Here is a 17,279-nt window from a genome sequence, read left to right as displayed (position 1 = left end):
ACTCGCATTTTAGTGTCAGTGAGTCAATACACATGGAATGACTCGCATCTCTAGAGAGAGGAAGACCCTCTCCTAATGGATCCCTGACCTTTCCCCAATATGCAGACACACTTACAACCACACAGGGCCAGATCCCTGGGCTCCCACCTCCCATCAACACGCTGTGATTCATCAGCAGCCTGGAAAACACACGGCGGCTCTAAAAATAGACGCATTACACATAAAAATAGAAATGATAAGTTCCCAAAAAGGTTTTGTTTCATGCTACAAAAATGAAGGAGAAAACTCTCTGATTGAGAAACTGAATATTTGTGAACATATTTCAGTGAATGAAACCAGATCTGTGCGGTTGTGTTGGGAGTGACTTCGTCTCCATATTGTTCCAAAGGTCTAATACTGCACGTTACATAAAACTATTATGTTCCACATTCTCAGCATTGTTCTCTGTGTACATGTAAAGGGTAGACGGTGTTTCTGCATGGCCATAAAGAATAACACAGAATGTGGATTTTATTTCCAGAAAGGGTGTTGTTTCAAATGTACAATGGGCAAACTTCATTTGTGTCATCCATTGTCACAGGTGATTAATTTCTCAAATCTATCTTCTATTCTCTCTCCTCTATCACCCTGTCTGTCTAGCCTTTTGTCAGTCAGGAAACAATACAAATGTGGACACAAAAGGACAAGCAAAAGCAGTCAGCGATAGGTGTCTCTCTCATTCTGCTTTTCTCATATACGTTTTCTTTATCTGCAACTTTAAAAGCTGTTGTTATTTTTGGTTCCTGACTCCCAAAGGGAAGTTCCTCCGTCAGCACAGTATACTTCAGAGCTTTTATTCTGAAGGGGCTCAGTCTCAGGCAGGCCGGGAGCCTTTATTGTGAAGAGGAGGAGCTCACAGACAGACTGACTCATGCAGAGAGGGAGAGCGAGCGACTGCGTCTGTCACTGTCTGGCTGCTCAGGGCTCTATATATGCTCCTCACACCTGGCAGGGCAGCACTGAGACATAGTTTACTCTCCTGCAGGGGAATATCAGAGCTGCTGCACACCAAGACCACAACACTGAAGGTAAAACTTTTCTTTTATGTGGACTGACAACTTTTTTTGAATCAGGCAAACTTCAGCAGGGCTGACAGGATGATGGGGAAATGGATAAACTTGCTTTTTGAACTTTTAACTTTTAAATTTTTAACTCTCAGGGAGGAAACTTGTTGCGTTTCTGTTGTGTTTTGGGTTGTTTGTTTATTATTTATCTTATTTATTTATGTCAGTGAAAAAGCACTGGAGTCTGTCATTAAATTTGAATTAGGGAGTAAAGGAAGAAAGACGAAGACAAATGATTGAGGCAGAATAAGGACTATTTTTTTCCCGTTTTCCTGGTTTACCAGTTTGGCATGTTAATGTTTAAATCATATGTTTTCAGAATGGGTGTGTGGTTTTCTGGGAGCACTGAGAGGCTGAGTGTGTGATACCCATTCATTTGCTGGAGGCTCAGGAAAGGTAGTGAGTTCAGGCTATAGAGAGAAAGAGCAGAGGAGCGGCATCACCAACAAAGTTAGTTTTCTTTCTAGTGTTGCGTCTGTGATGCAGTTTCGACTGTGTTTATGTGGTGAGGTTCATTTGTTTGCAGAGCTCCTCGGTGGAGTCAGATGGATTAGTTAACACAATAGAGTCTGTTAGGTGAGAAAGCTTGTGTCTTTCTCATCTGATTCTTTCACTGACTTGTTTCCTCTTCACTTTTGCCTGTCTTTCTCCCCCTGACTCTTCCTTCCCCTTCCTCCTCCTCCTCTCCCTCCACTCCTGCTGCTAATCCCATTTGATGGCAATGTCTTTCCCACTCCAATCCAGAGAAGAATGTCTTCAACATTCTTGCTACAGAGAAAGAAAAAAAAAACACTCCCAGTCTCACTTGGACAGAAAAGGCGGAGGAGTGGGGAGAGGATGGATGGAGGTATACAGAGAAAAGCAGGGCTCAGTGATTGCAGGGAGCCCTCTTTACCTACACTTGGATATGAAATATGAGCTCAGACAGAGAGCAAGGGGGGAAATAATAGTAGAAGAAGAAAGAAAGTAGGGCAGGGAGAAAGTGGGTGAGCAGAGCAGCCGTGAGCTGTTGGTGCGGCTGGAATAAGAAAAACGCTCTGTTTTAAAGAGAGGGGGAAAGGAAAACAGTCTGGTTCTGTTTTATGTGGTGTGTGTGCAATTAGAGCCAGAGAGAACGAGGAGAAGGGGGGGTTGCCGGGGTACCCAGGGAGGAGAGGGGTTGAAAATAAGTTAAGGACATCCAGGAGAACAAAGGCAAGAGAGAGAACATGTCACCTGACAGGGAGGAGGTGAATGAATGGAAGCTGCAGGGGGAGAATAAAACGCTTTTTCATATGTGGGATATATTGAATATCGTGTGTTCCCAGCAGCAGCAGATTGGTTTTTGGGGTCAGACAGAACTGTGAGATTATATTGAAATGTTCTCGGAAACTTGGAGTGGCTCCTTAGCTAGTCTGCTTTCTCTTGTGAGAGAAGAGGGAGGCAGACATGAAGAGGAGGAGGGAGTCAGGAGAGTGATGTGTGTGAGAGAGTGAGACACAAATGAAGAGACCAAGAGTGCATGATTGGAATGATTCTGTGTGCCTTTTCTTGGTAATCTTGTGTTATTACAGCGTGTCACTCCTCTCCGAAAATGTTAAGAAAATTCCCAGTGTGACACATATCCTGTCAGAGGTGACACAAAAACCATTTCTACCAAAGAAGAAGTAACTTATCCTGCAGTTTAAACAGACAGTGTTACTCACAGTCTGTCAGTGTGAAAGTCATTCAGACACCAGCTCAGTCATTACGTCAGATTGATCCCCTAATCCAGCTTGGGGGCATCTGACAAATTTGTATTGACGCGCTGAAGCGATGACGCAATGCTCGAATACAAGTGAGGCAACCATGAACCAGGTGTGTGTTTAAAAAAAAAAAAACAAGACACACCTTGTTTTTGTGTGACCAGAGAAGGGGTAAGCGTCACAGCTGTGGTGATTTGCATTTCTGCTGTCGTGAACCCATTATCTGAGTCACGGTTTGGGTCGAGCACTGTGCGTGTAATGATCTCAGGCGCCTGTGTTTGTGTTGTAGGTGTGATGCCGGAGCTCAATTTGACTATTTGGATATAAATCATTAACAAATGGCAAGGTCACTCTGTTGCTGAGCCACAGATGTTTGCAGAAACAAATACACAGAGGTGTGATTCAAACACAGAATGGGGCCTATAGCCTGAAAGTAGCCACAAACACCCACTAAAGCTTTCCACTTGCCTAACAGCCTGGATGTCGTGTTGTGTGCATCTAATCTCCATTTTTCTGTACAGAACAGGCAAGTCCTCAGTTCCCCTCATGTTGTTGTTTACAGGAGGAAACCCCTCATTACAGCCTATGTTCACTCAACCACTTCCTGTTCTCTTCCTCGTCTGCTTCCTGTCAACAGCTGGCCGGTCTAATAATCCGTCTTTTCAGCCAGCTGCAGAGCTAACGAGATGAGCGGCGGATAAAGCTTCAGACTGCTCCCAGCTTGCTCCAGTAGGTCGGTGGATCAGCGGATGAGTTTCTCACGCAGCCCAGCTCGTTATTGTTCAGGAAGCACAAACAAGCGGCACCGAGTAAACACGGCCATTTAAGATGCTGAGGTCTTCATTTATTAAAGCAAGATGCTGCTGGTAAAGACCCGCTGCGTCTGGCACATCTCGGTGTACATCACTGGGCTGTAAAACACTCTTTCAATTAAGTTACTGTTAAGCTGTTCCTGGATCTGTTTATTGAGCTTTTCCATGTAGAAACTGGAGACAAAGTTACTCCACACCAGATTCCTCTTTGCCTTTTCTACCCTTCTTTCTTTCCCCCCCATTAAAGAGTTTACAGACAGGATCCAGCCCTAGGAAAGTATTTTTCAAGATGAAAAGAGGGACTGCTTTGCCTATTTTTACCACCAAAAGTAAAAAAAGAGAGGCAATGAGGGAGAGAGACATAAGAGTAATGCTGTGTTACAGAATGACAGACAGAGGAGCTGGAGCGTTTTCTCTCAGCGGAGCACGGCGCTCTGTGGGCCAGTTGGCTCGGACCAGAACAGCAAAACACAGGGCCGTTGGCATAGCGACAGAGGAACACTTCCCTTCTAATTCAGTCCCAAGTCTCCGCCACAGAGACAAAGAATAAGAGCGAGTGATGGAGATCTGCTCTGCTTCTCAGGCCATTTGTAGATATCTTATAATCATTTACACGAGGCAGGGGGTGGGCTGTTTTAGAGCACAGCTGGGATGAAAAGGCAGGACGTGGTGTGCTCTTTGTGGTCAAAGCGGTCTGGTAGATCAGAGCTGGAGGGTCGCTGAGTCTGGATGACCTTCGCTTGACGTAAATCCTTAAGTGGGTCATAAAACGATTCATGCAGCTGCAAATTAAACAAGCTGACCTTTTCATGCGCCTGCAAATATGAAGCATGCCAAACACCTCAATAAGAGGCTAATCTAATCTGACAAAATCAGAATTTTATTATATTGCATTGTAATTAGATGTAAGTCAGATGCCATTTTAAAGGTCCAGTGTGTAGGCTTTAGGGGGATTTAGTGGCATCTAGTGGTTAAGATTGCAGACTGCATCTAGCTGAAACTTCTCCTGGTTAGAGTTTCTTCAGTGTTGAGTGGTTTATACTGGGAGACGAGTTACCTGAAGAGGTTTCTTCCTCACAAAAACAAATGGCCTTGGTGATTTAAGCTTGTAAAATCACTGAATGAGGCAGTTTCATGTTTAAAGAATGGTGTTTTTCTGGTGCTCTCGTTGCAGAGGGACTGCTCATTACAATGGAAGATGCAAAAAACGAAATGATAAAAATATCTAGAGCAAGTGTGTAGTTCATCTGTTGTGGGCTACTGTAGGAACATGGCAGTGCAACATGCCGATCTCCATAGACCAGGACCCACTTCCTATGTAGATGTAAACTGCTCGTTTAAGATAACAAAAACACTGTGATTCTTATTTTCAGGTGATTGTGCACTAAAGAAAACATACTTAGGATATTATATTCTGTTACTGCCAATACATCTCCCTAAATGCTTCACACTGGAATGCAGAGGGATCTCTTCTTTCTACTTCCTGAATCAAGGATTTCTTTTATAAGAGAGAGAGAGAGTACCGGTATGTTATGATACCACGTAAAGGGTTGCTCAGCAGTCTGGCTTTGTGATGAATGAAGGTGCTTTTTTAGCCGTAGTTACTTTATATAGAAAGCACCTTTTAAGGCAGTAGAGATGATGTAAGTTAAAGCTGGATAACATCCACTCTACCTTCTGCTCATACACTTACAGCATTTATGTCAAAAACATAGATAAAAAGCTTCAACGGCCTTTGGGGTCTTTCATGCTGAGGCAGTAAAGCGGTGTGTGTCGGGTTGAGAGGGATGAGGCCTCGAGGAAATTAAGTGTGTTTCCTCTCTGCTGGAGCAGACGGGCAGGGTGCTTTGTGCCTGACGCTCCAAGAACACAGCCAAAAAAGGAATCAAACCGCTGCAGAGCGCAGCGAGCCTCACGAGCTGCCAAACTATTCCTGTAAAAGCACTCTTTTGGTTGAGGCCTGAACAGGAGAGCTTTGGAGAATGTAAAGAAAAATGTATACAGAGAAGGGGGGACACGCTGAATTGATTTTGCACTCTGGCGGTCGGTGAGGACAGCAGCAGGTCACTATAAGCTGGAATGATCGCAATGAACAGTTATGAATTAATGACTATTTATTTGGGCATGTGAAGTCTCCTCTTGAAGGGAGCATATGACCGAAATAACAGGCTAAGACAGGCTAATCAGTCATGTTGCTGTTGGAGTGTGTGGTGGATTTGTTACACTATGCTACAACTGTCAGTTTTGTGAAATACTCACTGGTGTTGTTTGCAGATGGATACGGGGGGGGAAGTTAAAAGGAGGGGGGTCTTCTTTGCATTCTCACAGATGAAAAATAGTCGAAAGACTCCGCTGATTATTCAACATCTGGAACAGATTTGGGCACGTGAACTTGGTCCTGGTGGACTCCTGACAACATGCACCACTGGGATGCACAGTATATTTTGAACAGGCTGCCTATGAAGAACTCATCAGTCTCACATACACATAGCTGTATACTCTGAAGGTTTATAACTTTCCCAAAGACCCACGTCCTCCTGATCCTCAAGGAGAGCTTCTAGAGTTCACTGTGTCTTGTGGTTTACAAAGTTAGTCCACTTTAAAGCCCTCTTGGTGCTTGATTCAGTGATGCTTCAAGAAAGCAAAAACTGTAGATCTGAGCTGATGGCTCTGCAAAATTTCTAACCTCCCTCTCTCCCACAATGACGTGAATCAACCAAGCTGGGGGAGAGACTGGGCAACCACACCTCTGTGAAAAAACATAATGCTTCATCATCAGGACCCATCCCTGGCAAAATGACACCACATTGCATGACATTTGTGTTTTTCTTTCATCACAATGCCATTCAGATACCAGGAGCCACACCTCAACCGTGTGGTTCAGATAGAAAAACATATCTGAGCTCACACCAGTTTACACTCCATTAGGGTAAACTGTCACACTGTTGAACAGAACTGTTTTTCTCACTGCTACACTTATCTCATGATTCCTTTACCATACTTGATGTATTGTCAACAGGCCGGCTTTTTAGCAAGTCTTTGTGAGAGGCTAGAGGCTGATAACCTATCAGTTCGTGCTGCTGGTGCAGCAGTTTCCTTCCCAGAACACACACTGACACACACACACACACACACACACACACACACACACACACACACACACACACACACACACACAATTTGTCCACATAACACTACTTTGCCTGAACCCTCAGGCCTGACAATCTGTCACCTTCAGACCAGAGGAAAAACAGTTCACTTTAACTCCTGTTGAAAACCATCAGTGTACGACTACGTGCTGATGTCATCCACAAAATCCTTTAAGTATTTTAATAATTAACATGTTCACAATTTTCTGGCCAACACTTTGATTGACATTCTAGCTCTTCATCGATTATGCTTGCTTTTGGCATCTAACATTACTGCCAGTTGTGTTCTGACTACAGTTGGACACAGACCAGGCGATGGAGTCATGCATAAATCAACAACAGCTGCATGATTTTGTAACATTTTTACAAGTCTTAGTTTGTTACAGAGACCCCCTTTAAAGTATGCGACGTATCCTCATACAGCAATTTATATGAGAATTAACACTCAACAAATGATGTTATGTAAAGTTAAGTAGGTTAGGTTTAATTAGGGTAGGTTCAGGAAAAACATGGTGAGTATGTTCCTTAAATAAACTCAAAGTTAATTTGGTTTCACACTGTTCCAAACCAGGGTTGGAAATCAGCACCATTCACCAGTCAAATGCTGGTAAAATATGCAAGTGGCTGCTGGATTTGTGTCACTTACCAGCCAAAAAACAATGGTAACTATTGAAAGCTGGTAGATTTTAGAATCCATCAGTCGTGGCAGATGGACTAAAAAGTTAATTTCCAACCTTGTTCCAAACACTGTTCTCCTGAGGGAAAGTCCTGTGTTGTTTGACCCATACACCACCACAAATTACTGGCTTATAATTACGTGAGTTAAACATAAATTGCGGTGCATTCATTTTTGTAGGTATACGCAGTAGGGGTAGGGTGCCAATATTTCAAAGTCTGCCACAATACGGTCTTGATTCAATGCGATTCAGGGGCCTGCGATTGATATGAGACGATATAGAGTGTGCCAGGGCTGATGTCAAAACCCGGAAGTTTAGCATCGCGCTGGTTCCCTGAAGAGAAAGTGAATGTGATTTTTGCATTGCGTTTTGGATTATGTCAGAAAATAAGCTCTGTGGCTAACACAAGTTTATGATACTTACAGGTTTTGTTCAGCGAGATAATCTTCACATATGAACACCTTTCATACCGCATTTGAAGCTTAAATGCGATCGCCAGAAGTAAAAAGCTAATGTTAGGCTTTAACAGACTACATGACTACTCCACGGTCGCATGACGCTTGATGTCACCGCCACTAAGCTTTCAACTGATTTCGGCCGCTTTCTTTTAAAAACATTGTATAATGGGGAAATCGGACTGTTTAAGCTAAATAAGAAGCTGTAATGGCGGACTGCCAGCACTCTCGCCTGTTCGGGGGTGATGACATTTAATGTTCCCGACAGGGTTTGTAGTCGTATTGAGCAACTTGTTAGCAACCGCCTTTTTTACGACACGTAAAAGTTTCAGAATTCACAAGTAGGGTATTTACTGACGTGTTTTATGTCGTAAAACAAAACCTGAAACTCGCTTAAGCTTTTGTCAACCATAGACCTTATTTGAGGCATTTTACCAAAATCCCATTCAAAAAACGTTTTGACTTTTAGACGAGAGAACCGGAAGTGCTAAAAGCGCTAACAGAGTTCCGGGTTTACTGGCACACTCTATTATATGCCCATATAACAAAATCTGTAAGTGCAACAAAGTTGACTTTATACTGACAGCACATGGGTTAAGTTAAATATCGGGCTTTCTGTCAGAAGGACCTTTCTGAAACAAATCTCTTAATTTTGACCAAAATTGTAATATTCTTCCTAAAACTTCAGAAGCATAAAATTCAGCTCAGTAATTACTGTTAAGACAAAACAACGTTTTTTTGCTAGTCACTCATTATTAGCTTAAGCATGTTTGCATTGCATATATTTGCATGCACTTTGTTTCCACAACTCATAGCTTAAATACACATAATATTCTTACTCACCGTCGGTTTGAGTCACAGCGTCCCACAGTTACATTTCAGCCTGACGTTGAAACAGAGGAGCTAATGTTGCAGTCAGAAGTTAGCAGGCAGGTAACGCTACATCATGTTTTATCCCTTAATGGCATTGTTTACATACGCCACGTGCTCTGTCTGTTGACCTGTATTTTCTCTGAAATCAGAAATATTTCCACTGCTTATTTATTCCCGAGTTAATAGCTACATCCTCGTTATCTTTCTCTTGGCTGCTTGCCATCTGCCTGCTGCTGTTTGACAGTGACACAGAATTTCAAACTAAAGGTAAAGATGATGATATGGAACATGTTTTTACTCTGCATTGATGATATTGGATCATTGATGACTAAACCGATATTGATCCAGATCGATGGATCGTAACATCCCTAATAGGTAGTGGTGTAGTTGTAGTTGATGAGGTGGGTGTACTACTATGTGTTGATTACCAGGAAGGAAGTCGGTGTAGTATTATATTCTAAGAGTTTTTTTGTGGATATGTGTGTATACTGTAAACAGACAGAAAAAGAAGTGGGTATAGCCTGCTGGTGGGCCATCACGAAGAGAGTATAATTGCATAGTATGACATAAGAGACTAGGGAAAAAAGTGGATATCTCGATATTGGTATCGGTTATCAGTCAAATGAGTTGTTACATAGGAGCATATCGGATATCAGCAAAAAATCCAATATTACGCATCTAGTGTCTACCCTCCACTACACCACGGAGTATATGTAGAAGCAGTACGTAGCAGTAGAGAACGGCCTGAATGACACTTCCTTAAGGAAACACTCTCGTTTGTGATAACTGTCACTGACGACCATTCTTCTGCTTCACAGGAACGCGTCTCAGCTGAAGCAGCTGCAGGATCAGATTCTACTGGAGCAACAGGAAGCAGCCAACTGGCAGCAGCAGCAGGAACAGCAGAACCAGGAAGTCCCACCTCCACCTCAGCTACCATCTCAGGAAGTGCCTCCACCTGCCCCGTCATCTCCACCTCTTCCACCTCCTCCCTCCTTCCAGGAGTTGGAGAGCAGCGCAACCATGCAGGCGAGCACCTTCAACTACGCCCGGCCCAAGCAGTTCATTGCTGCTCAGAGTCCCAGTGGAGCGGGCTACGTCACCCAGTCCTCTGGCTCCTCAGGGTCCAGCCTGTCCTCCCCCCTGTCTCCTCCCACCTCACATAAGCCTTTCACCAGGGTCACCGTGCCCCCCTTCACCAAGGCCAGCAGTGTGGAGTCTCCGAGCTCTCCTTCCTTCCCACCTCCACCTCCGCCCTTCTTCGGTTCCAGTAACCTGTCCTCTCCATCAGGCCCCGTCCAAGACTTTCCACCACCTCCACCTCCTCCCCCTCCGCCCATGCCCATGTCTCCACCCCTCTCAGATATGTCCTCGCCATTCTCCTCCGTCCCTCCATCTCCAGCCTCCAGCTTCCTGTCCTCAGTGTTGCCCTCCACGCCTTCCTCACCCGGCAGTCCTACAGTCAACGCCCTGGGCCTTCCTAAAGGCAACGGCACTGTGTAAGTATCCCTCACATGCACTTTTACAGCTCTCTGTACAGTGTCTGTCAAGTTACGTAAGTGTTTTCTTTATACACAATGTGTCTCAGGCGAGTTGAGCTCCTCGTCAGATAAACCTGCTGGCAACCAGAGGCGGAATGTCTGCTAGATGGAATATGACATGTTTACATTTTTATACAGCATGTTTACAGGGAAACGCTAACTAAAGACTTCTTTGAAACACACACAACCTGCACACATAGACACAAAGGTGCAAGAGCTTTAGCACCCACAGAGGAAGAAAATATACAAGATGACCCCAGAGTGAAAGGTGTGTCAAAAATCAAATAAACACTCAGACTTTGGTTTTGTAATTGTTAGCTGTCAAGATCTATCACTTCAGAGAGTTATTTGCGCAGCTCATGTGGACTGATAGGTTGCTGGATTTCAATCTTGAGCTCTGCATATTAAGTTAGCCGATAAAAATCTGTTGTCTAGATAATTCTCTTCTGATGGCCGTCCAGGAGGGAGAAATTTTTGATTTTTTTCCCCCCTCCATCAAGGACATTCCACCTTAAAGTTTTTGCCAGTAATTTTTCATCAGCCCCTCACTCACTTCTGCCCTCCCCCTCTCACCCTGGCATTCCTGCCGCAGTTGTGAGAGATAAGAAGACACATTGTGGAATGCTATAGCTGGACAAGTCCAGATAAGGGTGGATATGAGAGAGCCAGAGTGGGAGCAAAAGGAGCTGCAGAGGGAAGAGGAGCTGCGACACGTTGAGATAATGTGCGTGCGTCACAGAGCAGAGTGTCACGGCGGTAATGCTGACAAATGTTTCTGTTTTGTCCTTCTTTCAGCAAAGCGTTCCCCAGGAAGTCCTCAGTCACCAAGACGCCCCGCATGGCCTCTGACTCGGACATCCAAGGATCCAAGGACGCTGTCATCCAGGACTTGGAGAGAAAACTGCGCTTTAAAGAGGAGCGCATAAGCAATGGTCAACAGGTGTGTGTGTGTGTGTGTGTGTTAGCCTTATTCCATTACTGAAACAACTGTGTGTTTGCAGGCAATCACATGTCATTAACACAGATTAACAAGTCATACAACTATTCATGTAAAAAAAACTACCCATAAAAGTGTATTTAATCTTGTTGTGCCATGCACCCTGAAATAAATTCAAATGTTTTCTCCATAAATAATTACATCCCTAATTAACACAAGATACAGTTGCTAGCTGATGGTGTGTATGAGTGTTTTCTGCAACTCACAAACTAACCCCCGGCTGATCCCATTAATCCCTGCTTCCAGAGGTTAACCTATGAGGAGAAGATGGCTCGCAGACTGCTGGGTGCCGACAACGCTGCCACAGTCTTAAACACACAGGAGACAGAGGAGGAGCCGGTCACACAGGTACGGTGGCTCTTTATCAGGATCCACACACTTGGAGAGGAAAATCACACACGTACACACTCACCTGAAATCACACAGGCATGGAAGTGTTTGACCAACACACAACACTAGCTGTGCTGTTTTTTCCTCCAGGACTCCCACTGTTGCATGTACACGACACAAGCACCTTTCTGTTTTGTCCACCGATACGTTGCTGGTGTCATTCCTATCTCATGACACACTGGTTTTTGTTTATATACTGTTGAATTACAGCGCACCCCCCTCACTCCTGCCCCCCCAGTCCCTGTAAACACTGTTGAAGAACAAGTTATGAAAGCAGGGTATAAACACTGCAAAGTCCTCCAGAGCCCTCCATAAAAAGCTCTGTTTATGCAAACTGGTGGAAACCAGCATTGCTGCAAACATGCTGCTGAGTAACACTGTTTGAAGGCTCACATAGACGTTTGTCCGACTTTGAGCCACCAGGTAGTTCTGTGGAAGTGCGAGAGTGTAGCACCTCAACACAGTGCTGGTTGTTCATTCACACATGGAAGAAACTATTTGTCGATGTTTTCCTCTTTACTGTAGTCCTGTCTATCAATCAAGATTATTTTGGTGTGAGTTGCAGAGTGTTGGAGATAAACTTGTGGTGCTCAAAATGTCAAAAACATACACTTGAAATACTCAACAGCAATGTCTCTATCCAAAAATCATGACCCAGTTACTCAAGATGACACACAGACATTGTTATGAGCAGTCTCATGTAGGTACCATTTTCTTTCTACCGAACTACACCCACCAACTGTATCACTGAGCAGAAGGAAGCCTGCATCTACTGCTTGCTCACCTCGCACCACTGAGCTAGCTAACGTTACAGCTCAGCCAAGGAGGATGCCACTGATGTTTACATTTCGCGCTGTCACAAACTCAAACCTCACGATCATGAGTAGCTGCACGCCTCCTTATATGTAGTGATATAGCTGGCAGGTGTAGTTAAGTGTAAAGAAAATAGTTCCCACATAAAACTGCTCACAACAAGGTCTGGGGATTATCCCAAGTTTACGGGTCGTGATTTCTGGAAAGAGACACTTCTGTTTGAATTTTTCAAATAGATTTTTTTGGTGCTCTAGAGAAGGCAGACATCTCTACGGACTATATCTCTCCAACACTCTGCAACTCACACCAAAACAATCTAGACTAATAAATAGCACTGCAGGTAAAAGGGAAAACATGTATTTTTGATTTGGAGGTGAACTGTCTGTTTATTATTGTTACTTAAAATTGTACCAAAAAATGACAGCAGAATGAAGGGGCTCTGAATGACACAGTGCCACACACACTGTTACGTGAAGTCACAATGCAGGTTTAGGCAACACCATTAGAACACAAGTCGTGTCCACACTGCCACCTCGTGTGATCTAGCCTGTTGGCATGACGAGCAATCTGATTGGTTGTGGCGTTACAGCACTGCATGGCTCTGAGCCTGGGAATGCATCGTGAGAAACTGTGTTTTCATGGTGAAGCATGTGAATTTAAATTTTCTGTTTTGGGAGCAGGTAAGATTGAACATGCACACACACTGAACACACACATACAGACTAACTGTGATGCACAGTGATGGTACAACACACAAAACCACTTTTTTCTCTCAACAGGAAATCAAGCCATCTCCCCATTTTCCGCAAAAGGTGTTTGAAACCTTTTTGTTTCTCTCTGTCACCTCCCGGTTTTTCACTCACTCTGTGTAAAATGTGCACACAAAGTCACGCTAAAAGCTAGGGTGCGTTCACTTTGTCCTGAGCAGGGTCAGGACTGGGGATTAGCTGATAAGGGAACAAATGGAAAACAACGGGCATCAGTTTGTTTTTCGGTCCCTGTGGTTCTGTATTCACTGTGTAGTCCATTCACAAGCAGGTGTGTCTGTAAACACAACAGAACAGAACTGATTGAGCATGTGTAAAACTTGGTCCCTGCACCTCTTACAGTAGGTTGTTGTTGTTTAGTATGGTTAGTTTGAACTCAGTCAGATACTGAAGCATGTTGGAGCTTGATTGCAACACAAGTATCTGTCAGCATGTTTGGTTTATACACAGACTGCACTTAGCTCTATCTTGTTTCCATCACGCAATGCATGCCGCAATGTTAATCTGCGTTCAAGATTTAAGAAGCAATTAAGCTATGTCTTTAGAAAGGAGGGATAATTGAATATTACTTTGTTAGATATGTAAAAAGGAACATGCTGCAGCAGCTGCCTCAGTGCTATTACAGGATAATACCTCAGTAGATCAGGATGGGCTACTTCTGTGATTGCTGTCGTTATGAGTGGCAGATTGAGGATAAATGCTGGTTCTGCAGCTGTTCCCGAGGCCTGTCATTATCTGTGTGATGATGTGTCATCGGACCACGCCGCTCTGCAGATGTTCTCTCTGCCTCAGCAGAGCTACAGTGATGAGAGATTGATGGGAGGTGGTGGGGAGGAGGAGTGGCTCATCTGGGCAGAGAGAATTAGGAAATTGAGAGAAAGTTGGTAGTTGGGGTGACAATGAAGACAGGTTAATGGGTGTGTAGAAAATGTGGAATAGGGCAAACAGGGTTTTATTGAGAGCTTTCCGCACGCTCTTACACATGCTTGCCACTGCCACGTGATCACGCCAACCTAGTCTAGTATTACTGTCTGCTGTCTCTAAATATTTTCTCTTTCTCCTTCTCTGTCATGTAGGAATACAAAGTGTCCAGCTTTGAGCAGCGCCTGATCAGTGAGATTGAATTTCGTCTGGAGCGTTCTCCCGTGGAGGAATCAGACGACGACGTGCAGCACGATGAAGACTCAGCCGGGAAGGGGGTGGCACCATCCTTCGACCAGAAGCTCAAACACTACAAAGTCTTCGAGGGCATGCCAGTCACCTTCTCCTGCAAGGTCCACGGAGACCCCAAACCAAAGGTGGGAGGTTGAACAGTCACGGAAACAATCTCATCACCCTGAATGACTAAACATTGTTGGTGGTGATGCTGTGGTGATTATCAATAGATGGTCATTTTGAAGCACTGATGATGGCATGACTCCCTGGCTTCGGGAGTTGCTGATGTGTGATGCTGATGATGGAGGGTGCAGATATTGTACATATGCTCTGTGTTGTGATAAGGGGAGGCCCTTTGCAGGAGAACACACTGGCCCGGGCTGGCTGCCTGGCTCTGTGCACATTAATGGCATGGTGATGACAGGCTTCAGAATGAAGTGATGGATTAAAAGAAAGGCAGAGATAGAGGTGGAAGAGAGATCGAGCACTGCAGCAAAACAATTTAAAGATGATACTGCATTTTTGTTTAAAATGTAAAAAAAAATAAATAAATAAATAAAATATATGCAAAAGGCACATATTTAATCACACATTTAATTAGATAATGCTTCATTTGCATATTTAAAAGGACTGTATGTAATTGTATACATATGCTAATGTTAGCTAATATTAGCTTGCTTGCTAACATGTACAAATTGCTACCTAGCTAACATCGCAAAATTCGAAAAAAATCGATTCAGTGATTTCACGCGCGTATGACAAGAGTGCAAGTCAACAAAAAATATTCTATTGTTCAAACTCTGAGTTTAGTGTAAACACAACAGAGGAGAGAAAGGTCACTAATAACAAGGATTTTGTGAAAGTTACACACAGAACCTTTAAACATAACATTGAAACCTTGTCATACAAAAATAAGTACCTTAATGTAAGTCATCAAAATGATTTTTTTCCCATATCCTGCATAAGGTTTTTACAGAGGGGTTTGTTCATATATCATTCATAGCCTGATATATATGACATTTTATTCCTAAAAGCATGTCGAAAATAGATTTTTATTTTTATTTTTTTTTAAGGCTTTTGACAGTACTTTCTGATTTATGGACTAATTAAACTAAGATATCTAAAATTCCCTTTGTAAAAACTGTCAACTCTTAATATGTCAACAAAATAAAACAATAATTTTGAACCTTGCTTTTAGCTCAGATTTCTGTTCTGGAAATGTATGCAGATCTGCACATATTCAATTAAATAATTCATCATTTTCATATTTAAACATTTAATTTCATAAAATGTGTAATACAAAAAATGACCTTTTTCTTATCTTACATCTTGATGTAAGTATTCAGTATTCAGTTTCATGGTGATATCTATCAGTTAAAAGTTTTACCCTATTCACCTGGGCTGTCTCCCCTACAAATAAAAAGCTAACTTGTCTGATCTGTCATCTTGTGTCACAGGTCTACTGGTTCAAAGATGGCAAGCAGATCTCCAAAAGAAGCGAGCACTACAGGATCAGCCGTGACGCTGATGGTACCTGCTCTCTGCACACTGCTGCAGCTTCACTGGATGATGACGGCAACTACACCATCATGGCAGGCAACCCTGAGGTGAGCAGATGGGTGCAGAGCTCTAGAAAAAAATCCCACACCACTAAATATTACATAAATTTCCATGCAGTGTTTCATTAAAAGAAAAAAATGCACACACACGCCTGTTTGGCTGCTCTTAGAAGAGGTCAGTGCTCATTAGCGAGAGAATAATGAGTATTAAGATAATAGTCTCCAGCCTGAAGAGGAAGAGGGCGTTGAGACGGGAAACCGCTAAAGCCCTGATGAGGGTCAAAAGTCCATGTGCTACAGGCTTTCTAACAGCTCTTTCCAGCTCCAGCACTCACTTTTTATTTCCTCCTCCCTGTCTGACTGCTGTGTGTGCTGCGGTGGAGTGTCAACATCTCATGAGCTCCCTCTCTCCGTGTCTATCTTCCCCTCACAGGGCCGGGTGAGCTGCACCGGCAGGATGATGGTCCAGGCTGTGAACCAGCGAGGCCGAAGCCAACGCTCCACACCCGGACACATGCGCAGGTGAGACTTCACTGACCCACAAGAGACGGAGTAAAGACTAAACAGAATATCTTGGTGTTTAATTCACAACCTGGAGCTGCTGGCTGGCACATGTGCTGCAGGCTGTTCACCATCTGCGTGACTTCTGTGCTCACTCACAAAGATTTTATAGTGTGTATTTTTCTGATGTCAAATGTTCCAAGAAGCTGCTATTTACGCAAATACTTGCTGTGTGCTGAATCAGTTTTCTTTCCTTTGTTGGGCTGTCGGCTCAGGGAAGAAAAGCTCCGTGTTAATGAGAGGGAACACCTGTTTGCTCTGTTCTGTTTTTCATTGCTCTAATGACCTTGTATATACAGTGCGCACTCATCCGAGCCCAGATATTGGAAAAAATGCACTGAAGATCACAGACGCTCCTCACAGCATATAAAAACACCTGTAGTCTGTTATCTAGATGAACACTCCCTGAGCTCGGAGATGTTTTGAGAGAGAAGAGAGATGGAGATAACAATCAGTGTCTCCCACTCTCTTTCTTCTCCCTCCGTGGTTGACGTGCAGGCAGAGCGGTGATGTCATTGTAATAGGGCCTAATCACAGGAACACCTAAAGGTCCTGACCTGCTCTACAGGGTGGAGGGAGACTCTCATAGAAAAACATTGTGCAATCCTGTATTGTATAATGAAAATAATAAATCCGTGAATCCATGAATAAGCAAGTGGAAGAAAAAAGGCCCCAAAGTTCATGTTATGTCTATGAAAGAAGG

General features: G+C 43.6%; 1 protein-coding gene across 5 annotated transcripts in view; it reads left to right on the top strand.

Moving 5' to 3' along the window:
• Positions 1 to 17,279, top strand: part of palld (palladin, cytoskeletal associated protein) — a 71,078-nt gene that overhangs the window by 47,268 nt on the left and 6,531 nt on the right. For 2 of the 5 annotated variants that reach the window (XM_049587307.1, XM_049587310.1), the window contains 7 exons: positions 9,612 to 10,292; positions 11,130 to 11,274; positions 11,578 to 11,679; positions 13,314 to 13,346; positions 14,378 to 14,599; positions 15,914 to 16,063; positions 16,449 to 16,537. In XM_049587307.1, the coding sequence (XP_049443264.1) occupies positions 9,612 to 10,292; positions 11,130 to 11,274; positions 11,578 to 11,679; positions 13,314 to 13,346; positions 14,378 to 14,599; positions 15,914 to 16,063; positions 16,449 to 16,537 (1,422 nt within the window). Of the gene's footprint in view, positions 1 to 907; positions 1,068 to 9,611; positions 10,293 to 11,129; positions 11,275 to 11,577; positions 11,680 to 13,313; positions 13,347 to 14,377; positions 14,600 to 15,913; positions 16,064 to 16,448; positions 16,538 to 17,279 lie in introns of those variants that run through there. The other 3 variants (XM_049587311.1, XM_049587308.1, XM_049587309.1) reach the window with 3 other exon arrangements.

The sequence above is a fragment of the Epinephelus fuscoguttatus genome, linkage group LG10 (genome assembly GCF_011397635.1).
Source record: "Epinephelus fuscoguttatus linkage group LG10, E.fuscoguttatus.final_Chr_v1".
Classification (NCBI taxonomy): domain Eukaryota; kingdom Metazoa; phylum Chordata; class Actinopteri; order Perciformes; family Serranidae; genus Epinephelus; species Epinephelus fuscoguttatus.
This window is presented reverse-complemented; position numbering and strand designations above follow the sequence as displayed.